The sequence below is a fragment of the Lontra canadensis genome, unplaced genomic scaffold (assembly GCF_010015895.1).
Source record: "Lontra canadensis isolate GAN:19392208 unplaced genomic scaffold, GSC_riverotter_1.0 scaffold85, whole genome shotgun sequence".
Lineage (NCBI taxonomy): Eukaryota > Metazoa > Chordata > Mammalia > Carnivora > Mustelidae > Lontra > Lontra canadensis.
The window spans coordinates 7094793-7121036 of NW_022631079.1; the positions used below are offsets into that span (position 1 = coordinate 7094793).

Genomic DNA, 26244 nt, shown 5'->3' on the forward strand with positions numbered 1-26244 from the left:
TGTGGGTAGGCAGTTGATCCAGTCCTCAAAGAATGAACTTGACTTTGGCATAATTCGTAATTATTTATTCATAGTTATTTATTATCTCTATTTCCCATCATATTGTGATCTGAAATGGGTAGGGACTATGGTACTTTATTCACCATCCCCCCCCCACCAGGTTCCTAGCAAAATGCCTGGCATACAATAAGGATAAATATCTGTTCAATGAACGACTCTTCCTAAAACACAGTTTTGATCAAATCATCTATTGGTTTAAAATTTTTTCACGCCCTTCAACTGTTTTTTAAAAAGAGTTCACATTTTTTATGTGAAATTGAGGAAGGCTTCTCAATTTTAGCATGCTTATAAATCACCAGGAGAGCTTAGCATAAAGAGTGAGGATACTAAGCTGTGTATACTTTAAGAAGTGAAGAAAACACATTAATATCTAATACTACTATACCTCTTTTCACTCAAGATATCTCCTTCCCTAGTCCATACAATGTCTAAAAATAACTTTATTTTCATGTTATGTTTAAAAGACCTCAAAACCATTCTTACAACAGGTATGGAAAGGTATTCCAATAAGAAAAACTGTTTTAAAAAAAAAAAAAACAGAAAAAAAGAGTAAAAGAGAAAAATCTACTTTGCAAAATCACATTCCTCCTCAGAACAAGGCCCTCTTTAAAAAGTACTTTCATTTTTTTTAAATAACATATTCTATTTAGTGTGGCTAAGGATAATTTTATTCACTTAGTCTGATTTGGATCACTTTGATAGGAGTTTACCTTTTCATACCAGATGTGGGCTCCAAAGCCTTAAAATACTGATAAATTTGAACAATATTGGACAGTCAGACCAATCAAAGCAAAATTTTTCAGAAATGCAGGACAAGGCCTTAGATTTAACCCAAAAGTGGCAAGTGCTCCTTTCACTCTAAAGATTGCCCACAGAGTTCACATACATACACTGTGTATGTATGTGTGTACGCACACACACGTGCACACGTACACATGCACACACAAATGTAAATGTTCAAACTGGTTAAGCTAAAACAGATATGCAGTGTCATGGTGTCTGAATTTTCTTTCAACTATAGATGTTACACAATTAGACAATTACAGATATTTACACTATCAATTTCCTCACTACTTAAATACAAATCAACACCACAGACTTAGTTTTAACAGAACTCTCGTAAAAGTATGCAGATAATCCACACTAAATCAACTTCGTTATTTAAGAGAGCACTATTAACACAAAGTGAATGCAATTTCTGTCACAGGGTCTGCACCACTCTTCCTCCAACTTATCATTTTAAAAGATATTGTTCTAACTGGTTTTGAATCAGAAAAAATGTGTAATTTCCACTCGAGCAGACTGGATAACCTGTTCATTCAACAAACATTTCTCAAAAAAAAAAAAAAATGTGTATGTGAGAATCATCCAAAGAGTCACCTTGGTTCTTTTCTATGATTTTTATTGCATCATGTTAATTTTTTTGTTAAATTTGGCCTGCTCCTGGCTTTATTTTAAGTGAGCAAATATTTAGGGACTTCTCCTGCTATAGGGAACTTCTGGTAGCCACTTTTAGGGTTATTCCTTCAAGATTCTACAATACTGTGCCTTATGTGGACTGTTGGGACTCCACTAGACGAATTTCAATAAGAAAAAGATCATCACTGCTGGGTGGTGTATCACAAGCAGTTGTAATTCAGGATCCTGGAACAAAGGTCCATTTTCCCTTTAGTCCCCCAAAACTACACCTGAAAGCACTCAGCTATACGACCATATTACACTATGAGAACCGTGCTAGGACCAGCTAGATAGGAGTCAGTCAAGCTCATGGAGCAGGAAGCTCAAGGTTGGCCTGCCTTTCAAGATCACACACAGGAAAAGACAATCTTGGCTTTTTTTTTTTTTTCCTTTTTGAAATTAACGTGTTAACTGCTAACACATGGGTAAAGTAAGGAGGGCTTTCAAATGTATCAACTGAAAAAAAGAATTAAATTTTACATAAGGTGAACACACACTTTCATTTCACACTAAAGCCATCTATACTTTAACTAGTCCTGCTTTTTCCAGTAAGTATTATAAGAAAGAAACACTCTGTCCTAATCATTCAGAAGTATTGATTGGAAGGTTACTGTCTGAGAAGTAGGATAACCTGATGCCAAGGGTATCATGCATAACAAGCTCACATTATATATTCTTCTGCACTGAGGATCAACGTTTTCTCCAAAAAACTTAACTTATTCACTCAACAATTACATACTGGATCTCATGTAGTTTCCTTCCAATATCTGCACACTAACAGCAAAGAGAATTTTAAGAGTTAATGTATGAATAATGGTATGTTTCTTAATGCCTCCAACTATGTGATGGATTATCAGATCCTCTCCATCGAAGTAGTACCTGAAATTGACATGTCCCTCAGATACATTTCCAAGTGTGACTTAGACCCTACCTGTCCCTGAAAATGCAGCTGTCAATCCACTGCCCCCAGCCCTGCCCATAGGATTCCTAGAGCCTGTATTATGGTTGTGAGTTGGTCCCAGGCGGAACCATGACCCAGAAGTCAGCCTTTGTGAGACAACTGGCGTCTCCTGTAGATGATGGGGTCCATGTAAAGGAGCTGCAGCCCTCTTAGGGAAAACAACAACAACAAAAAAAATTACCAACTGTCATCTCCAAACTCTCCGTACTTCTGACGTTGGGGAGCTAAGCAACGGTTATCAAAAGGCAGAATTTGACTTTTTTTGAAAATAACAGTGAAAAACGTGCTTTCGATTCCGTGTGTTGGTTTGGTCCCCTTACCCCCTGAAATGACCGGCAGGGTTAGGGATGCACAACGGTGTAAAAACCAACAGCTCAGCAGCTGTAAATGGATAAAAGAGTCCAGAGCACACTCAAACAACACTGCTCTATGTATTCTAAACCAGCCTCAAGCTTTACACCAATTATCTTAACAGCAATTTAGTATTGATAGGCATTCCTATGCCTCTAGCTTGCCAAAGATGTCCAATTAGGGGACCCATATTATAAGTAAAAGCTTTGATGTAAATGCATCTACATTTATGTTTATTTAGAACAATATGCAGTCAATGGGTGTAATGTATTCATCTGTTACCCTCTGTGGGAAGGGGGACAAATGGGATCCCTGTAACCCCATCTGAAGTATTACTATTAGGTTAAAATGTAAGAGCAGAAAAGCATAAAACATAAAACTGTAACAGCAATGACTAAGATAAACTTAAGGGGTTTACATGCACATAAAAATCATTGATACTGTGCTTCTGTTGTTTGAATTTTGTTTTCTTTTTCTGTTCTGTATTCTTTAAACATGTGTTTGTGTTATATATTGGCTTATTAACATGTCACTTGTATGGCTGCTGTTTAAAACTGTCTAATTTACTAACCATATACTATCTAAACATTTTAAGTTTTCTGTTTTTCTCATTTTTTTCTGTACAGAAATGCTATGTTAACAAATGGAGGACATTTCTCATAATTCCAGACCCTTATTATGCAAATTTTTTTTTTTTTTAATAAGCCCAACTACAGAACTGCACAGCCCTTGACGGATAAGACATAACATGCTATCGCAAGAAAAACAATGAAATCGCAACAGGAATTTATTACTACAGGTAATACTTAGCTAAGCCACTGAAATTTAAAACAACAGACAGCAAGGATAAGAAATTTGCATTATAGAACTTTGTTCACTGTGTTCAGCTATTTAAGTAGAGAAGCTTTACTGTTTACTTTGAAATACTAATAGTAAAACTTGAGAAATGAGTTGTTCCAAGGAGAAAAACAAAAATATTTCCACGCTTAAGCTTTCAAATTATCTGAGAAACACAAACGGGAACGGCTCAAGATCAACCAGAGCCACACAGAACTATGAAGCCGTGGGTTCTGGTCAACCTAGGGGTCCCCCAGCAGCTGGAGATACTCACAGGGCTGCCATCTTTAATAGTGAATCACATAACAGATTCGTAGAATGACTGTAATAATGAGAAGTCTGGCATCAGTGCAAAATAAACGTATCTGACAGAGCCAGCTGAACATTGTCAAGACAGTCATTGGCACTGGATGGCTTAGTTCTGATTCGGGCTTAACCAAAAGCCTCTGAAGAGGGGGGCAGATTTAAGGTTGATGGCAATAGTGACCAACCATTGTGCCAAGAGCACAAATGGGCTCCTGCCATCAGAAAGCATCTGTCTACTTCTAGGAGGTCAGATGATGCCTGTCCAGGTACAAAACCCAAAGCAAACCATGCCTGAAAGATGACAGCTGAAGAAAATTCAGCATTTTTCCCTTTTAAGCGGCTTAAAATACTATAATTTCACGCATAGCCCCTCTGCTCAAGATTCTAACCTTCCCAGATCATTCAGTGCAGGTAAGAAAATAAGCCACTGGGCTTCTGGCTTTGCAATTAAAAGGAATTAGAACCTAATTACGTTATTTTAGATATGCTGCCTGGTTTAAATTGATTCTGCACATCATCTTGCTGTTTGCATTGATTTTTATATGAACCTGCTCTCATGAAAGAGCTTGGAACAGAAGTTTCAGGTAACTATTCCACTCACCTTCTTCCAAGGGGATGAAACACTGGATGAGGGATTGATAGGGTAAAGTGGCAAGATGATAAAAGGAGTATACTAACGGCAGATGTGGCAAGAAAAATGGAGTTTTTCAAACAAAATTTCACTAGCTGTGTATTAAAAGGTGCAAGGATAGATAGGGCATACTCAGGTTTTGTTACTATTTATACCATTTTCCCAGTTAAAATGCTTGTTTCATGATGTTTAACTAAGTGGTTAATGTCCTCTATCCAGTGTTATAATTAGTATCTTCTACTGAAAACTAATAGCTACAGTTACGTGAAATTTTGGAAAATGTCTCATGTCCTTTTTGACAGATGTCTTTGAAGAAGTGTTCTGCTCTGTCATCCCATATGAACTGTCAAATTCCTAATGTTGACTAAAGGTGCAGTGGTTGGGACCCCACAAAGCTCCTGGATCAGAGTTTCCGAAAATAGTAATGACAGACTTAGCTAAGTAATTCCATAGGCTAACATGAACACTTGGCGTCCTTTATTACATGGCGCCTTTTATTTTTTCTTAATGACTAAATTTATTTATTTCAGTCCCCCTTTTTAATCTACATCCAGAATTCTGATTTAGCAGGTCTCATAGTTTATACCTTTTTAAATGATATGCCTTTGAATTTTTAAATTATATTAAGCCTTAACTAAGTGAATACAGTAAGTTTCTCTATTGTTCCCTCACTTCTAGGATAAAAAAATTAAATTTCATAAATGGTATATAAGAAACAGGACAGGTACGTAAAAATGAAACAAATGAAACAAAAAAAATCTAGTTTATGTCTAAAAACGATGACATTCTGCTCTTCCCCTTCTTCTGCATATTTTCTTCAATAACATGACTGTGTACTTTACTCTCCTCTTTGAGTTTGTCTCCTTTGAAAACATTTCCATTTTTCTAATTTGGTTAAGAAATGAAAAGAAGTTAAATTATTTTCACTTCTCCTGGACTAGGTAATTCAATAGAACCTTCTTGATGCCTCTTCTAATTTCCCACAGTATATATTCCTACTGTATTCATGCAACACAGCTTAAAACAAAATAGTGAATATAATCCAGAGTGAAAATTCTTTTTTTTTTTTTTTTTAAGTAGGCTCCATACCCAGCACAGAGCCAAAGGTGGGGCTTGATCTCACTACCCTAAGAACAAGACCCAAACTAAGATCAAGAGTTGGATCCCTAAGCAATTAGCCACCCAGGCATCCCCTTATCCAGAGTGAAAACGCTAAAGGAAGCTGTTGAAAAAATATTTTTTCCTTTTTTTAAAATTAACATATATTATTTATTTTAGGGGTATAGATCTGCTGTTCATCAGTGTTCACCATAGCACATACCCTCCCCAAAGTCCATCACCCACCCATCCTATCCCTCCAACTCCCATCCCCTCCCCTCCAGAAACCCTCAGTTTGTTTCCTGAGATTGAGAGTCTCTTATGGTTTATCTTCCTCTATGGTTTCATCATCCCTCCTTTTTTCCTCCCTTCCCCTATCATCCTCTGTCTTGTTTCTTAAATTCCTCATATCCAAGAGATCATATGATAATTGTCTTTCTCTGATTGACTTATTCCACTTAGCATAATAATACCCTCTAGTACCATCCATGTTGCTGCAAATGACAAGATTTCATTTTTTGGTGGCTGCATAATATTCCACTGTATGTATGTATATATCTTATGTTCTTTATCCACTCATATGTTGATGGACATCTAGGCTCTTTCCATTGTTTGGCTATTGTGGACATTGCTGCTATAAACATTGGGGTTCATGTGCCCCTTCAGGTAACTACATTTCTACCATTGGGATAAATACCCAGTAATGTGATTGCTAGGTCGTAGGGTAGCTCTATTTTCAACTTTTTGAGGAACCTCCATACTGCTTTCCAGAGTGACTGCACCAGCTTGCATTCCCACCAACAGTGTAGGAGGGTTCTCCTTTCTCCACATCCTTGCCAACATCTGTCATTCCTGACTTGTTAGTTTCAACCATTCTGACTGGTGTGAGGTGGTATCTCATTGAGGTTTTGATTTGTACTTCCCTGATGCCGAGGGATGCTGAGCACTTTTTCATGTATCCGTTGGCAATTTGGGTATCTTCTTTGCAGAAAAGTCTGCTCATGTCTTCTGCCTATTTCTTGATTGGATTCTCTGTTCTTTGGGTGTTGAGTTTGAAAAGTTCTTTATAGATTTTGGATACTAACCTTTTATCTGATAGGTCATTTGCAAATATCTTCTCCCATTCTGTCAGTTGTCTTTTGGTTTTGTTGACTGTGTCCTTTGCTGTCCAAAAGCTTTTGACCTTGATGGAGTCCCAATAGTTCATTTTTGCTGTTGCTTCCCTTGCCCTTGGCGATGTTCCTGGGAGGAAGTTGCTGTGGCTGAGGTCAAAGACGTTGCTGCCTGTGTTCTTTTTCTCCTCAAAGATTCTGATGGGTTCCTGTCTCACACTGAGGTCTTTCATCCATTTTGGGTCTATTTCTTTGTGGTGTAAGGAAAGGGTCCTGTTTCATTCTTCTGCATGTGGATGTCTAATTTTCCCAGCACCATTTGTTGAAGAGACTAGCTTTTTTCCATTGGACATTCCTTCCTGCTTTGTCAAAGATTAGTTGACCATAGACTTAAGGGTCCATTTCTGGGCTCTCTATTCTGTTCCTTTGGTCTATGTGTCTGTTTTTGTCCCAGTACCATGCTGTCTTGATGATGACAGCCTCGTAATAGAGCTTGAAGTCCGGAATTGTGATGCTGCCAACTTTGGTTTTCTTTTTTAACATTTTTCTGGCTATTTGGAGTCTTTTCTGGTTCCATATAAATTTTAGGATTTGTTCCATTTCTTTGAAAAAAGTTGATAGTATATTGATAGGGATTACATTCAATGTGTAGATTGCTTTAGGTAACACAGACATTTTCACAATATTTGTTCTTCTAAACGATGAGCATGAAAAATATTTCCATTTCTTTGTGTCTTCCTCAATTTCTTTCATGAGTAGTCTATAGCTTTCTGAGTACAGATTCTTTGCATCTTCGGTTAGATTTATTCCTGCTTATAGTTTTGGGTGCAATTATAAATGGGATAGACTCCTTAATCTCTTTCTTCTGTCTTGCTGTTGGTGTATAGAAATGCAACTGACTTCTCTGCATTGATTTTATATCCTGACACTTTACTGAATTCCTGTATGAGTTCTAGCAGTTTTGGAGTGAAGCCCTTTGGGTTTTTCACAAAAAGTATCATATCATCTACAAAGAGTTAGAGTTTGACTTCTTTGCCAATTCAGATGCCTTTTATTTCTTTTTATTGTCTGACTGCTGAGTCTAGGACTTCTAGTACTACGTTGAATAGCAGTGGTGATAGTGAGTATCCCTGCTGTGTTCCTGACCTTAGGGGAAAAGCTCTCAGTTTTTCCCCATTGTGAATGATATTTGCTGTGGGTTTTTCATAGATGGCTTTGATGACATTATGGGATGTACCCTCTATCCCAACACTGTGAAGAGTGTGGATCAAGAACGGAAGCTGTACTTTGTCAAATGCTTTTTCAGCATCTACTGAGAATATCCTATGGTTCTTGTTCTTTCTTTTATTTTATTGTATCACACTGATTGATTTGTGATGTTGAACCAACCTTACAGCCCAGGAATAAATCCCACTTGGTCATCTGAATAATCCTTTTAATGGACTGTTAGATCATATTGGCTAGTATTTTGGGGAGAATGTTGGCATCCATGTACATCAGGGATATTGGTCTGTAATTCTCCTTTCTGATGAGGCCTTTGGTTTTGGGATCAAGGCCTCATAAAATGAGTTTGGAAGTTTTCTTTCCATTTCTATTTTCTGAAAGAGTTTCAGGAAAATATGTATTAATTCTTCTTTAAACGTTTGGTAGAATTCCCCTGGGAAGCCATCTGGCCCTAGACTGTTCTTTGTTGGGAGATTTTTGATTACTGCTTCAATTTCATTACTGGTTATGGGTCTGTTCAGATTATCTATTTCTTGCTGGTTCAGTTTTGGTAGTTTATATGTCTCTAAGAACTTATCCATTTCTTCCAGATTGTCTAATTTGCTGGCTTACAGTTGCTCATAATATGTTCTTATAATTGTATTTCTTTGGTGTTGGTTGTGTTCTTTCCTCTTTCATTCATCATTTTATTAATCTGGGTCCTTTCTCTTTTCTTTTTGTTAAGTCTGGCCAGGAGTTTACCAATCTTGTTAATTCTTTTGAAGAACGAGTTTTTAGTTTCACTGATATGCTCTACTGTTCTTTTGGTTTCTACTTCACTGATTTCTTTTCTGATCTTTATTATGTCTCTTCTCCTGCTGGATTTAAGCTTTATTTGCTGTTCTTTCTCCAGCTCCGCATGTGTAGGATTAGGTTGTGTATTTGAGACCTTTCTTGTTTCTTGAGAAAGGCTTGTATTCCTAAATACTTTCCTTTTAAGAACATCTTTGCTGTATCCCAAACATTTTGAACAGTTGTGTTTTCATTTTCATTTGTTTCCATGAATTTTCTCAATTCTTCTTTAATTTCCTGGTTGACCATTCATTCTTTAGTAGGATGCTTTTTAGCCTCCATGTATTTGAGTTCGTTCCAAATTTCCTCTTGTAATTGAATTCTAGTCTCAGAGCATTGTGGTCCAAAAACATGCAGGGAATGATCCCAATCTTTTGGTACCAGTTGAGACCTGATTTGTGACCCAAGATGTGAACGTTTCTGGAGAATTGTCCATGTGCACTAGAGAAGAATGTATGTCCTGTTGCTCTGTTGCTTTGGGATGAAATGTTCTGAATATATCTGTGATGTCCATCTCGTTCAAGGTATCTTTTTTTTTTTTTTAAAGATTTTATTTATTTATTTGTCAGAGAGAGAGGGAGAGAGAGCGAGCACAGGCAGACAGAATGGCAGTCAGAGGCAGAGGGAGAAGCCGGCTCCCTGATGAGCAAGGAGCCCGATGTGGGACTTGATCCCAGGACGCTGGGATCATGACCTGAGCCGAAGGCAGCTGCTTAACCAACTGAGCCACCCAGGCGTCCCTCAAGGTATCATTTAAAGTCCTTATTTCCTTGTTGATCTTTTGCTTAGATGATGATCTGCCCATTTCAGTGAGGGGGTGTTAAAGTCCCCTAATACTATTGTATTATTGTCAATGTGTTTCTTTGATTTTATTATTCATTGGCTTATATAATTGGCTCCTCCCATGTGAGGGGCATAGATATTTAAAATTGTTAGATCTTCTTGTAGGATAGACCCTTTAAGTATGATATAGTGTCCTTCCTCATCTCTTATTATAGTCTTTAGTTTAAAACCTAATTTGTCTGCTAGAAGGATTGCCACCCCAGCTCTCTTTTAAGTCTATTAGCATGGTAAATGGTTTTCCATCACCTCACTTTAAATCTGGAGGTATCTTTGGGTCTGAAATTAGTCTCTTGCAGACAGCAAATCAATGGGTCTTGTTTTTTGTTTTTTGTTTTTAATCCCATCTGATACCCTGTATCTTTGATTGGAAGCATTTAGCCCATTCACATTCAGGGTAACTATTGAAAGATATGAATTTAGTGCCATTGTATTGTCTGTAAGGTGACGGTTACTCTATTTTGTCTCTGTTCCTTTCCGGTCTGTTACTTTTAGGCTCTCTCTTTGCTTAGAGGACCCCTTTCAATATTTCCTGTAGGGCTAGTCTGGTATTTGCAAATTCTTTTAGTTCTTGTTTATCTTGGAAGCTTTTTATTTCTCCTTCTATTTTGAATGACAGCTTGGATGGGTATAATATTCTTGGCTGCATATTTTTCTCATCTAGTGCTCTGAATATATCATGCCAGTCCTTTCTGGCCTGCCAGGACTCTGTGGAAAGGTCTCCTATCAATCTAATGTTTCTACTATTGTAGGTTACAAACCTCTTGCCCCGAGTTGCTTTCAGAACTTTTTCTTTGTCCATGAGACTTTTAAGTTTTACTATTAGAAGACAGGATGTTGACCTATTTTTATTGATTTTGAGGGGGGTTCTCTGTGCCTCCTGCATTTTGATGCCTGTTTTCTTCCCCAAATTAGGGACGTTCTCAGCTATAATTTGCTCCAATATACCTTCTGCCCCCTCTCCCTTTCTTCTTCTTCTGGGGTCCCAATTACTAAATATTGTTCCATCTTATGGTATCACTTATCTCTCAAAATTCTCCCCTCCTGATCCAATAGTTGTTTATCTCTCCTTTTCTCAGCTTTATTCTCCATCATTTGGTCTTCACTAATTTTCTCTTCTGCCTCATTTATCCTAGCAGTTTAGAGCCTCCATTTTTTATTCCATCTCATTAATAGTCTTTTTCATTTTGACTTGGTTAGATTTTAATTCTTTTATTTCTCCAGAAAGGGATTCTCTAGTATCTTCTATGATTTTTTTCAAGCTCAGCTAGTATCTTTATAATCGTCATTCTGAACTCTACTTCCAACATCTTACTAATATCCATATTAATTAGGCAGTTGGTACTGCCTCTTATTCTTTTTTTTTTATGTGAGTTTTTCCATTTTGCCATTTTGTCCAGAGAAAAATCGATGAATGAGAACAAAATGCTAAAAGGATAACATGGACCCCCCAAAAATATACACTAAACAAATCAGAAACTGGGGGGAAAAGAAAGGAAAAAAATAAGAATATGATCAAGCTGGTGACTATAACAGAGCTATACACTAGATTTTGGGTATATTTTGATCTGTTAGAAGAAATTGCCTTCCAAATGTTAAAGAAAGAAAAACATATATATATATATATATATATATATATATATATACACACACACACAAAAATAAGGGTAAATACAATGAAGGGATGGAATATGACTCTAAAGATGAAAATGGAAAAATATTTTTAAAAATGAATTGATAAAAAGTTGGTTTGAAAAAGAAAAACAATAAAAAAGGAGATGAGAATGTGATCAGGTGGGAGACTAGAACAAAGCCATACACTAGATTTAGGGTATATTTTGGTCTGTTAGACGATACTGTGTCCCAAAATTTTAAGAAAGAAAATCTCCTCTGTGTGTGTGTGTGTGTGTGTGTGTGTGTATACACATACAAAAAAAGGTTAAATACAATGAAGGGATAGAATAGGACTTTAAAAATGAAAATTAAACAAGATTTTTTAAAAAGGAATTGATATGAAGTTGGTTGAAAAAGGCAAAAAGAAAACTTCAACAAAAAAATAAAAAGAAAAAGAAAAGAAAATTTTTAATTAACTTCGAAAGACTAAAGAATCATGGGGGGAATGCCATGAATTTTATACGCTCTATTTCCCTAGTGCTGGAGTCTTGCAATTCTCACTGATTGGTAAACTTGGTCTTGGCTGGATGTTCTTGCTGATCTTGTTGGGGAGGGGCCTATTGCAGTGATTCTTAAATGTGTTTGCCGTAGACAGAATTGCACTGCTCTTGCTAAGGGCCAGGCTAAGTAATCTGCTCAGGTTTGTTCTTGATAGCTTTTGTTCCCTGAATGCTTTCCATACAGCTTTGGAGGACAAGAATGGAGAAGGCCTTCAGCCCTGGAGGAGCCAAGAGCTCGGGCCCCACTCCTCAGTGCACCCTCAGAAAAAAGCAATCACTCCTATCTCTCTGGTGTCTGGCTGCGCTCAGTGCTCACCCAGCATCTGACCAAGCATTTCTATCTCTGCACACAACCCCATGTGGAATCTCCAGACCCAGCGAGGCCTCCAGCACACTCTTGCTCCACTCCTCCTGGGGGAAGAAAGGGGAGTCTCCCTGGATCTGCCACTTGTGGGGACCATGCTCAAAAAGCAGTGGCCCAACTGTGTGCCTTAGATCACGGTTTATGGCAACCCCGAGCTGAGAGCCCACTCCATGGGTCTGCTTTGCAGCTGGCTTCCCTGGGACTTGGGAACTCTGCCTCACTCAGACATCCCTGGTCTTTCTGTGACCCAAGGGTCCTCAGACCACACTGTCCCAGTGAGGGCTCTATCCCCTGCTTAGCCTCTGGAGCAATGTCCCTCAGTAAAGCAGACTTCTAAAAGTTCCAATTTTGTGCTCTACTGCTCTACCACTTGTCAGGAGCCAGCCTTTTCCCCCACAGTCTATCTTCCCATAAGTAGCCTCAGATTCACTTCTCTGCACGTCCCACCTTCCAGAAAGTGGTCGCTTTTCTGTTTCTAGAACTGCTGCTCTTCTATCTCTTGTTGAGTTTGTAGATGTTCAGAGTAGTTTGATAACTATCTAGCTGAATTCCTGGGACCAGATGAAATTTAGGTCTGCTATTCCTCAGCCATCTTGCTCCTCCCCTCCCAAAAATATATGTTTGAACAGGAGAAATTCCTAGCATTGGCTAAATAAAACAACATATTACAATACAACCCAAGATGTCAAATGTTGTTCATTAAGCTGTCAAATCTAAATGCATGACTTATTTATTTAATTTACAAGTTCCAAAATTTGATTTACATTTAAAAAACTTGAAAATGAGACATGCCATGAATTTGAAAATAAGTAAAGGTAAGCCAAACTTAAAATGCAGAAAGTATTACATACATAACAGATGATCCAATGTCTTACCTTCATCATGAATTTCTGTAAGGGCATAAAGAAAAGAGAGAAAATATTAAATAGATATTATTTCAAAGACTTGTTTTTAAATATCTCTTATTTACAAAGATTCCACCATTCAAAATGAAGTTATGTGAACAATAAGCATAAAAAACCACACTTGCTGTGGTGTCAAAGGGAAGTTTAATATCAACTACATGCTAGAGAAAAGCTGTAGCACGCAAAACTTTTGTAGCCCTCTTCAAAAATGTCTTTACATTAGTTTTTCCTATTCCTGTGAAAACATGCTCCTCTGCTTTAATGCGTGATTCAATTCACAACATAGCTAAGCACCCAAAACAAAACAAAAAGCAAAGGTAAAATTTAAAAAACTATACTCCGAAAATGCTTTACATTTTTTTATTTCATCTTTTGCATAAAAATGCCATGATATAAACAGCAATGCAACAGAGTTTTGTAAAAACTGTGGATTAGAAACAGGTAAGGTGGATTATAAAATAAAATGCTGTGATAAACTGCTCCCATTTCATGCAAAATAACAATAAGCAAGTCCTACACACTACATATTGTGAGATGTGATTGTCAAAGAAAAATCACAAAAACTTCTTTTTCCTTTAAAATGACACAGCCTCTTCTCACGATTTACATTTATTATAATAGCTCTTTTTTGCTTCTAAAAACATAGTAAGTACATGGCATATCCTCATTTTCTTTTAGACCCATAGAGTTTGACCCCCTCTTCTTAGGAGAAGTACACAGATGAAAAAGAGCTATGAAAGAAAAATGATACTGTATTTCCAAACTTAGGATTAAATTTCATTGTCACAGCATGTAAGCCCTACAGAGAAAAGATACACATATTTATATTCATTTTGGAGAAAACAGCTAGGGGAATTTTTCTAACAGAGATATTTGTAAATACCACAGTAGTGTTCCTGAAACATACTTGCATAGTAACTTATATATAACTAAATGGCAATTCTATTATGACTCGATTTTTTTTCTGTGTTTAATATTATAATTTGGTTACAGTTTTATTTGTTTAAATAATCTCTACACCCAAGGGGTGGGCTCAAACTCACAAGCCCAAGATCAAGAGTTGCATGCTCTTCTGACTAAGCCAGCCAGGCACCCCCCCGTACTATTACAATTTTAAGGAAAAAGTGTAAAGAACCATTTCATTCTTAGCTTTAAAGACATAGGCTGGTTGGTTACATTTTTGTAAGTGATAATGGTAAATGACAACAGAAAACTTATTTTCCATGATGAAATGGACCAATCACCTCCTAAATGTGACCTCTGGTGATACATATAGCTATCACCACATGAGGAATAAGGAAAAATCATTTTTTAAGGCTTAATTCAGAGAAAAACAAAAATCCAAACTTTTGTTACAGATCATGGTTTATGACAGATACTTTATTCATGAGGGTTTGTTTGTTGTTGTTTTTTTTTTTTAATTGATCTAGGTTTTGGAGATTTTTCCTTGGGAAATGTTCTCAACCAATATTGTCAGTTATCTAAGGTTAAACTAGTTCAGGTCTGCAGTAAATAGGAAAAAAAGAATGGTCAGGGGAGTCTGAGGTCTGCTATTCACAGAGTCTAAATTGTGTCTAACTATAAGAAGGGCACATCACAGGGGAGAATAATCTGGATATAGAGCAAATGAGAATTAAAACTGAAAATTAGCAAAAGCTAAAATATCCATCTATAAAATGAGAAACAACAGCAGATGTAGTAGACTCACATTATCGAAAGATAATCAAAAACTTAAAAGATTATTATGGCATTACTGACAATAGCTATTTGTACAAATCATCTGTTGGTCCATTTGGCTTAAGGGCTAGTGATAACAAAGTAGTAACATTGTGAGAAATGGATCATTCAAGGTAAAAAATGCAAGATACATTAAAATAAAAAGGATAAATATGTTATTTTAATCTCAGTGCAAATGCTGTATAGGTATGTTAAAAAGCAACAAAAAAGTAACAAAAATCCTTTAAGCATTGCTGACTTGATTAAAAACAAACAAACAAACAAAGAAATCCATGCATAAAGATAAATACTAGAGAACAGGCTTGATGTAGGTTGGATAATATCACCTTATGCTTGCAAGTTTACACTTATTTCTTTCCCTCACGGAAAGATAATTAGGTAAAAGCTAAAATTCTATTAGATGAGATACAGAAATGCAAGATTATAAACAGAGTCCAGACACCACCATGGATTGACACTGCTTTCTGTCTTGCAAGAGACTGGTGAAGGATGAAACCCAAAGGGGAGATTTTACCTCTTTAGGGTGAAATTACAAGTAGCTGTACCTCAGTGTCCTGGGTTTAGTGTAATTACTTCAGAATTGGTAGTGAGGTGAAGCTTCGGACGTGAGCAAGGGTTGGAGGCACACCGTGCATTATGCAAAATGAACACGAACCAGCAAGAGAAAAAGCACTTCTTACGCTTTAACTCCAACAAAGATGGCCCTGGGGTCTAATGGATGGCAAACTCGAGCAGAACAGTCTTCGGTCTAGAAGAGTATGTCATTTGATCTAGCACATCAGAAAGACCTTAGGGATTTTCTCAGCATATGCAAATGACCATGAGTAGAAAAACAAATTGAATAGCAATACTCCACTCTGAAAACTGTAATCAAACACTGGACATCATGAGAATGCATAATTACATTCAGTCTGTTGCCGGTATAAAGAAACAGTGAGGGAGGAGTCAAGATGGCGGAGAAGTAGCAGCTGAGACTACTTCAGGTTGCAGGAGATCAGCTAGATAGCTTATCTAAAGATTGCAAACACCTACAAATCCAACGGGAGATCGAAGAGAAGAAGAACAGCAATTCTAGAAACAGAAAATCAACCACTTGCTGAAAGGTAGGACTGGCAGAGAAGTGAATCCAAAGGGATGGGAAGACAGACCCCGGGGGGAGGGGCCGGCTCCCGGCAAGCGGCGGAGCAACGGAGCACAAAATCGGGACTTTTAAAAGTCTGTTCCGCTGAAGGACATCGCTCCAGAGGCTTAACTGGGGTGAAGCCCACGCGGGGCCAGTGTGGCCTCAGGTCCTGCAGGGTCACAGAAGGATCGGGGTGTCTGAGTGTCGCAGAGCTCGCAGGTATTAGAACAGGGAAGCCGGCTACAGAGACGGAGCCGAGGAGTGAGCTCACAGCTCGGGCTTACCTTGAACCGGTCGCAGGCTCGGTGAGCTCGGAGCGCAGCCGGAGGCCAGGCAGACGGGAGTAATTGGACGCTGTTCCCTGAGGGCGCACTGAGGAGTGGGACCCCGAGCTCTCGGCTCCTCCGGGCCGGAGACTGGGCGGCCGCCATCTTCCTTCCCGTCCTCCGGACTCTACGGAAAGCGCTCAGGGAACAAAAGCTCCCGAAAGCAAACCCGAGCGGATTACTCAGCCCGGCCCCTGGTAAGGGCGGTGCAACTCCGCCTGGGGCAAAGACACTTGAGAATCACTACAACAGGCCCCTCCCCCAGAAGATCAACAAGAAACCCAGCCAGGACCAAGTTCACTTACGAGGAGTGCGGTTTCAATACCAAGGAGAGCAGCGGAATTCCAGAGGAGGAGAAAGCAAAGCACGGAACTCATGGCTTTCTCCCCATGATTCTTTAGCCTTGCAGTTAATTTAATTTTTTTTTCTTTTTCAACTTTTTTCTCTTCTTCTGCTAAATTTTTTTAAACTTTTACCCTTTTCTTTTTTAACGTTTTTTAACTAGTTTATCCAATATATATATATTTTTTCCTTTTTATATTTTTTTCATTATTGGTTTTCTTTTTTTTATTTGTTTCTTTTTTCTTTTTTCTTTTATTTTATTTTATTTTTTTTCTTTCTGAACCTCTTTTTATCCCCTTCCCCCCCCCCCTCACGATTTGGGATCTCTTCTGATTTGGCTAAAGCATATATTCCTGGGGTTGTTGCCACCCTTTTAGTATTTTACTTACTCCTCCATATACTCTTATCTGGACAAAATGACAAGGCGGAAAAATTCACCACAAAAAAAAGAACAAGAGGCAGTACCAAAGGCTAAGGACCTAATCAATACAGACATTGGTAATATGTCAGATTTAGAGTTCAGAATGACGATTCTCAAGGTTCTAGCTGGGCTCGAAAAAGGCATGGAAGATATTAGAGAAACCCTCTCGGGAGATATAAAAGCCCTTTCTGGAGAAATAAAAGAACTAAAATCTAATCAAGTTGAAATCAAAAAAGCTATTAATGAGGTGCAATCAAAAATGGAGGCTCTTACTGCTAGGATAAATGAGGCAGAAGAAAGAATTAGCGATATAGAAGACCAAATGACAGAGAATAAGGAAGCTGAACAAAAGAGGGACAAACAACTACTGGACCACGAGGGCAGAATTCGAGAGATAAGTAACACCATAAGACGAAACAACATTAGAATAATTGGGATTCCAGAAGAAGAAGAAAGAGAGAGGGGAGCAGAAGGTATATTGGAGAGAATTATTGGAGAGAATTTCCCCAATATGGCAAAGGGAACAAGCATCAAAATCCAGGAGGTTCAGAGAACCCCACTCAAAATCAATAAGAATAGGTCCACACCCTGTCACCTAATAGTCAAATTTACAAGTCTTAGTGACAAAGAGAAAATCCTGAAAGCAGCCCGGGAGAAGAAGTCTGTAACATACAATGGTAAAAATATTAGATTGGCAGCAGACTTATCCACAGAGACCTGGCAGGCCAGAAAGAGCTGGCATGATATATTCAGAGTACTAAACGAGAAAAACATGCAGCCAAGAATACTATATCCAGCTAGGCTATCATTGAAAATAGAAGGAGAGATTAAAAGCTTCCAGGACAAACAAAAACTGAAAGAATTTGCAAACACCAAGCCAGCTCTACAGGACATATTGAAAGGGGTCCTCTAAGCAAAGAGAGAACCTAAAAGTAGTAGATCAGAAAGGAACAGAAACAATATACAATAACAGTCACCTTACAGGCAATACAATGGCACTAAATTCATATCTCTCAATAGTTACCCTGAATGTTAATGGGCTAAATGCCCCAATCAAAAGACACAGGGTATCAGAATGGATAAAAAAACAAAACCCATCTATATGTTGCCTACAAGAAACTCATTTTAAAGCCGAAGACACTTTCAGATTTAAAGTGAGGGGGTGGAAAAGAATTTACCATGCTAATGGACATCAGAAGAAAGCAGGAGTGGCAATCCTTATATCAGATCACTTAGATTTTAAACCAAAGACTATAATAAGAGATGAAGATGGACAGTATATCATACTCAAAGGATCTGTCCAACAAGAAGATCTAACAATTGTAAATATCTATGCCCCTAACGTGGGAGCAGCCAACTATATAAACCGATTAATAACAAAATCAAAGAAACACATCGACAATCATACAATAATAGTAGGGGACTTTAACACTCCCCTCACTGAAATGGACAGATCATCCAAGCAAAAGATCAACAAGGAAATAAAGGCCTTAAATGACACACTGGACCAGATGGACATCACAAATATATTCAGAACATTTCATCCCAAAGCAACAGAATACACATTCTTCTCTAGTGCACATGGAACATTCTCCAGAATAGATCACATCCTTGGTTCTAAATCAGGTCTTAACTGTTATCAAAAAATTGGGATCATTCCCTGCATATTTTCAGACCACAATGCTCTGAAGCTAGAACTCAATCGCAAGAGGAAATTTGGAAAGAACCCAAATATATGGCGACTAAACAGCATCCTTCTAAAGAATGAATGGGTCAACCAGGAAATTAAAGAAGAATTGAAAAAATTCATGGAAACAAATGATAATGAAAATACAACAGTTCAAAATCTGTGGGACACAACAAAGGCAGTCCTGAGAGGAAAATATATAGTGGTACAAGCCTTTCTCAAGAAACAAGAAAGGTCTCAGGTACACAACCTAACCCTACACCTAAAGGAGCTGGAGAAAGAACAAGAAAGAAACCCTAAACCCAGCAGGAGAAGAGAAATCATAAAGATCAGAGCAGAAATCAATGAAATAGAAACCAAAAAAAACAATAGAACAAATCAATGAAACTAGGAGCTGGTTCTTTGAAAGAATTAATAAGATTGATAAGCCCCTGGCCAGACTTATCAAAAAGAGAAGAGAAAGGACCCAAATAAATAAAATCATGAATGAAAGAGGAGAGATCACAACTAACACCAAAGAAATACAGACAATTATAAGAACATATTATGAGCAACTCTATGCCAACAAATTTGACAATCTGGAAGAAATGGATGCATTCCTAGAGACATATAAACTACCACAACTGAACCTGGAAGAAATAGAAAGCCTGAACAGACCCATAACCAGTAAGGAGATTGAAACAGTCATCAAAAATCTCCAAACAAACAAAAGCCCAGGGCCAGACGGCTTCCCGGGGGAATTCTACCAAACATTTAAAGAAGAACTAATTCCTATTCTCCTGAGACTGTTCCAAAAAATAGAAATGGAAGGAAAACTTCCAAACTCATTTTATGAGGCCAGCCTCACCTTGATCCCCAAACCAGACAAGGATCCCATCAAAAAAGAGAACTACAGACCAATATCCTTGATGAACACAGATGCAAAAATTCTCACCAAAATACTAGCCAATAGGATTCAACAGTACATTAAAAGGATTATTCACCACGACCAAGTGGGATTTATTCCAGGGCTGCAAGGTTGGTTCAACATCCGCAAATCAATCAATGTGATACAACACATTAATAAAAGAAAAAACAGGAACCATATGATACTCTCCATAGATGCTGAAAAAGCATTTGACAAAGTACAGCATCCCTTCCTGATCAAAACTCTTCAAAGTGTAGGGATAGAGGGCACATACCTCAATATTATCAAAGCCATCTATGAAAAACCCATCGCAAATATCATTCTCAATGGAGAAAAACTGAAAGCTTTTCCGCTAAGGTCAGGAACACGGCAGGGATGTCCGTTATCACCACTGCTATTCAACATAGTACTAGAAGTCCTAGCCTCAGCAATCAGACAACAAAAAGAAATTAAAGGCATCCAAATCGGCAAAGAAGAAGTCAAACTATCACTCTTCGCAGATGATATGATACTATATGTGGAAAACCCAAAAGACTCCACTCCAAAACTGCTAGAACTTGTACAGGAATTCAGTAAAGTGTCAGGATATAAAATCAATGCACAGAAATCAGTTGCATTTCTCTACACCAACAACAAGACAGAAGAAAGAGAAATTAAGGAGTCCATCCCATTTACAATTGCACCCAAAACTATAAGATACCTAGGAATAAACCTAACCAAAGAGACTAAGAATCTATACACAGAAAACTATAAAGTACTCATGAAAGAAATTGAGGAAGACACAAAGAAATGGAAAAATGTTCCATGCTCCTGGATTGGAAGAATAAATATTGTGAAAATGTCTATGCTACCTAAAGCAATCTACACATTTAATGCAATTCCTATCAAAGTACCATCCATTTTTTTCAAAGAAATGGAACAAATAATCCTAAAATTTATATGGAACCAGAAAAGACTGCGAATAGCCAAAGGAATATTGAAAAAGAAAGCCAGAGTTGGTGGCATCACAATTCCGGACTTCAAGCTCTATTACAAAGCTGTCATCATCAAGACAGCATGGTACTGGCACAAAAACAGACACATAGATCAATGGAACAGAATAGAGAGCCCAGAAATAGACCCTCAACTCTATGGTCAAATAATCTTCGACAAAGCAGGAAAGAATGTCCAATGGAAAAAAGACAGCCTCTTCAATAAATGGTGTTGGGAAAATTGGACAGCCACATGCAGAAAAATGAAATTGGATCATTTCCTTACACCACACACGAAAATAGACTCAAAATGGATGAAGGACCTCAATGTGAGAAAGGAATCCATCAACATCCTTGAGGAGAACACAGGCAGCAGCCTCTTCGACCTCAGCCGCAGCAACATCTTGCTAGGAACATCGCCAAAGGCAAGGGAAGCAAGGGCAAAAATGAACTATTGGGATTTTATCAAGATCAAAAGCTTTTGCACAGCAAAGGAAACAGTTAACAAAACCAAAAGACAACTGACAGAATAGGAGAAGATATTTGCAAACGACATATCAGATAAAGGGCTAGTGTCCAGAATCTATAAAGAACTTAGCAAACTCAACACCCAAAGAACAAATAATCCCATCAAGAAATGGGCAGAAGACATGAACAGACATTTCTGCAAAGAAGACATCCAGATGGCCAACAGACACATGAAAAAGTGCTCCATATCACTCGGCATCAGGGAAATACAAATCAAAACCACAATGAGATACCACCTCACACCAGTCAGAATGGCTAAAATTAACAAGTCCGGAAATGACAGATGCTGGCGAGGATGCGGAGAGAGGGGAACCCTCCTACACTGTTGGTGGGAATGCAAGCTGGTGCAACCACTCTGGAAAACAGCATGGAGGTTCCTCAAAATGTTGAAAATAGAACTACCCTATGACCCAGCAATTGCACTGCTGGGTATTTACCCTAAAGATACAAACGTAGTGATCCGAAGGGGCACGTGCACCCGAATGTTTATAGCAGCAATGTCTACAATAGCCAAACTATGGAAAGAACCTAGATGTCCATCAACAGACGAATGGATAAAGAAGATGTGGTATATATATACAATGGAATACTATGCAGCCATCAAAAGAAATGAAATCTTGCCATTTGCGACAACATGGATGGAACTAGAGGGTATCATGCTTAGCGAAATAAGTCAATCGGAGAAAGACAACTATCATATGATCTCCCTGATATGAGGGAGAGGAGATGCAACATGGGGGGTTAATGTGGTAGGAGAAGAGTAAATGAAACAAGTTGGGATTGGGAGGGAGACAAACCATAAGTGACTCTTAATCTCACAAAACAAACTGAGGGTTGCTGGGCAGAGGGGGGTTGGGGGGGGGTTATGGACATTGGATAGGGTATGTGCTATGGTGAGTGCTGTGAAGTTTGTAAACGTGGAGATTCACAGACCTGTACCCCTGGGGGAAAAAAATATATATATATATGTTTATAAAAAATAAAATTATAAAAAAAAAAAAAAGAAAGAAACAGTGATTCCGGTGTGGTAAAAAGCTCCCCTACCATAACTATGCCTTTGAGTTCAACCTTGAGTTTTCTAAACTGTTATTTCAGCTTTGTGAAATGACAGTTGATTAAAAAAAAATTAATATTTCTGCCTATGGACCTGTTTTAGAAGTTTTAAAAGAATCTTTCTGAAACGCCTTTTTAAAAATCATATAGATACAGAATTAGCACAAAATAAAAATTTGGTGGCTTGTCACTAAGAAGAATTATCCAATACAACAGTCTAAGGGACTAAGGCAAATGTTTGACTCAGGAGTCCTTTTAAAATGAAGTTCCCATTAGGGGGATGAAATGTCCAACCCTGTAAACGACCTATCCATCGAATTTCATCTCATGGGTCACCTTTTCTTTCCATGTCTCAAGATGTTAGGATCTCTCCATGATCTTCCAACTGGTCACCTCTCCTTCTGAGTGAGAATCCATCTGGTAAACTTCAGTAGGTCAAGGAAAGAAAAAGGTATTTCACCACCAAAGATGGGGGTTATTGGTGGCTTTTTTTTTTTTTTAACTAAAGTCTAACTGACATGCAATGTTATATTAGTTTCAGGTGTACAACCTATTCATTTGGCAATCTATACATTACTGGATGCCCCACAGTACGTGTAATCACCATACCTTACTACAGCATCATCGACTATATTCCCTATGCTGTGCTTTTCATCCCTGTGACTTATTTTATAACTGGAAGTCTGAACTTAATCCCCTCCACCCATTTTGCCCATACGCACCCCCCCCCCCATCTCCCCTCTGGCCACTACTAGTTTGTTCTCTGCATTTATGAGTCTATTTCAGTTTTTTGTTATTGTTGTTTTTCATTATTTTTGTTTGTTTTTTTAGATTCCACATGTAAATGAAATGATACAGTACGTATCTTTCTCTGTCTAACTTAATTCACGTATCATAATACCCTCTAGGCCCATCCATGCTGGTGGCTATTTTAAGTTAATAATGTTCCTAAAATATTTCAGGGAAAGAAAGAAGTTTAAGATTAACTCCAAGTTCCAAGTGTGTATCAATATAGACTATCAACTAGGATATCTGGATATACACTTGTAAAAACAAAACCCTCAACTATTTCTCCTATGATGACATCATATGTGAATGCTTAAATTTCCAGGGACACCCCACTGAAAATATCCAAGACTGAATTGGTGGACAGATGTTGACTAGAGGCCCAGAAGGCATTTAAAAGAGGCACAGCTTCCAGCCCATGAAAGAATAATGGTACCTTAATGATAAAGCCCAGGGCTACGGTCTTGCATTGTTCATATTAATGACAATCCCTGGCATCTAGTGATATGTGCATGCTCGTACTTTAAAAAAATTCATTATATTTTGGGGGGCAGATCGGTAGTAATGTTGTCATTTTCAAACTATCAATAACTCGGTCCAGGCAAGGTTTAAATGGACTGCCTTTTCTTTTGAATGTAATGGATTTGACATATATGCAGAATTCTCTAGTTCTTCTTTAGAAGGGTAAAAAAATAATAATAAAAAAATAAATTATTCTTATAATTTATTTCTTTTTTATATATCTATACACATAGATATATAATTTATATCTAGTTCTTCTTTAGAAGGGTAAAAAAAATGAATTATTCTTATAAGTTACTATAAACCTCCCATTTTTTCTCTCAGACAGATGTTTGTAAATCACTGAGCCACATGAACATCCAAAACATGAAGCAGAAGAACTATTTAGGGCTTTCCTCTTTGGGTAGCTTGTCTGGTGAAAAAGATCTCTTAAATCAAAAACAATGAATTGATCTCCACACAGACTATACAGATCATACTGACCTGAAGAATCATAAAGCCTCACCTATGCTCAGACTACACTCTACATAGAGAAAATTGTGTAGATCAAGATGCAGAAGATTCCATTTTTTAAAACCATTTCAAACATGAATGAACCTTGATAACATGAAAGCATTTCATAGACCCTCACATAATAGTACTTGCATAAGAAAACACATCATCTTCTTAAAAACTGCTCTGAGATAGGAACATTTGAAAGAACTTTGTATCATCTTAACAATTACAATGGCATCAATGTATTCTTAAAAAGAGCAAGTAAATATACAAGACCTCATTTGGTCTATAGACAACCCCTCATGTATAAAAATATCACAACCCTTCCCATTCCTTCTCCCCAACTCCACCTGTGACCTGCAATCCCAGGCCCCACTTTGGAGACCAGTGCTATGGATTAGGGGTGCCAGAAGGCTGGGATGGAGCAGAGGAAAATAACAGGCAATCAACCACCTATTACCCAGGACTCACCAATGTTATTCTCCTTTGGTGCATGAAGAGCAGCATTTGATTACTCAATGGGCTCATGATTACATGCAAAATACTCAGAGATGCTCAAAGAGACACTGGGAAACAAGTGGAGAGAGGGAAGGAGGGAGGGAGGAAGACATTGATTAAGACTGATTGATCGACCTTGGATGAAGCTATCCAGAATCATGTTATCAGAAAATGGATAAAGAAGCCATCTTAATTTCCACATATATGTAAGTTTTAGAATGCTCCTAAAGGTCTTTGTCTGGGGTTGTTAAATGTACTACATAGATAAATATAAGAGCGTTTAAAGTAGAACACCTGTCTCAGAACAAAGTGATGGCAAATACTACCACATTCTAAACCACCTAAGCAGGGACACCAAAGGAGGTGGCTGAAGATCCACTTGCTGTCTTTGGCTGATCCCTAGTTCTGGTCTTCCAGAAACAGATGGAGAGCAAAGAGATGGTTTCTTGGAGGTAGGTTTTGCTCTCCCCCAACCCAAGCTTGCCTTTACCTCAAGCCTAGCAAGTGTGGCTTCAGGGACACCTGTGTCCTCAGGAAGCAGGACACTAGAGACCAGCATCTGACTGTGCCTGAAGATCAAGGGGGAGAGACACGCTCGCTAAGCAGGCTGTGTCCACAAAGTGCAGGGCTGCCACTGGGAAGTGGCTTGCTGCCAACAAGCAGACTGGCCATCCTAGGAAGAGCCAGCCTAAGGAAGTCTGTAATGCCCCCAAGAGAACTTAGGACAAGGTAGTCATCACCACCGACCAGTTGGGGGACCACTGGTGGCAGCAAGAGAGCGATAGGTCAGATTTCTGGTGAGGGGCATGCCCCCAGAAAACCTTCCCAGGTGCCCCCAAAGTCAGCTTTAACACCGGGCAAACCTGATGAATGGCACTGCCATCAATAAAGACACCCTGCCAACTCTCCTCTTCTCCCATGTTTCCGCTGCACCCTGAGAGGGGCAGGAGCTCTGGACAAGGGGCAGAAGTATGAGGAACCCAGCAGCAAAGTGAGACGCAGCTCCCCACAGCCCTTTCCCCTGCAGGCCTCCCACCTGGAACAGCCTGAGCCCCAAGACAAGTAACTTGCATTAACTTCAGACTTCACCTATTACACAGGACTGGGAGATTTAATTACCAAAATGAGACTTGTAACTTAAAATGACTGAGGGATGTCTTACGGTCTGAATATAAGAAAGGCCATAGGACCCATCCTAATTTAACTAACGGGACGGAGGAGAACAAGCCCCACCAGAGCAGGTAGGTAGGTAGGCAGTTAATGAGTTTTTGGTTACCCTTCAAGGTACCTGTTAAAAGTAGAATTTCAAACTTCTAATGACAAATGCATAAGATTTGAATTACACAAGTCTTCAAAGAAAGAAAGAGCTCAAATCTAAAATTTACTGAGACCTATGCTCACAGTGATTACCAGTTTTCTCAAATGAATCCAGCAAGGCATTTTAATGACATGATACCTAAATGGCAGTATATTCCACCACCCATGTTTTATTATTAATATAATGGTAATATTTTAGAACAAGAAGGACTAGTCCAGATACTAACCCTATAGACAAGATTATAATTCACAGAGAACCCACATAAGGTGAGGAACTGCCTGGTTTTCAGCTCAATATTACTTCCATTACTTTCTCAGGATCAAAAAAGAAATCTCCATTGCAAAGATTTACAAATAAACTTAATTTTGAGATGTGAAA

At 38.3% G+C, this 26244-nt stretch overlaps 1 protein-coding gene across 8 annotated transcripts in view; it reads right to left on the reverse strand.

Annotated features, from left to right (window-relative positions):
• Positions 1–26244, reverse strand: part of RYR2 (ryanodine receptor 2) — a 740314-nt gene that overhangs the window by 413063 nt on the left and 301007 nt on the right. For 7 of the 8 annotated variants that reach the window (XM_032883093.1, XM_032883091.1, XM_032883088.1 and 4 more), the window contains one exon: positions 13123–13137. In XM_032883093.1, coding sequence (XP_032738984.1) covers positions 13123–13137 — 15 coding nt within the window. Of the gene's footprint in view, positions 1–13122; positions 13138–22950; positions 22955–26244 lie in introns of those variants that run through there. The other variant, XM_032883094.1, reaches the window with a different exon arrangement.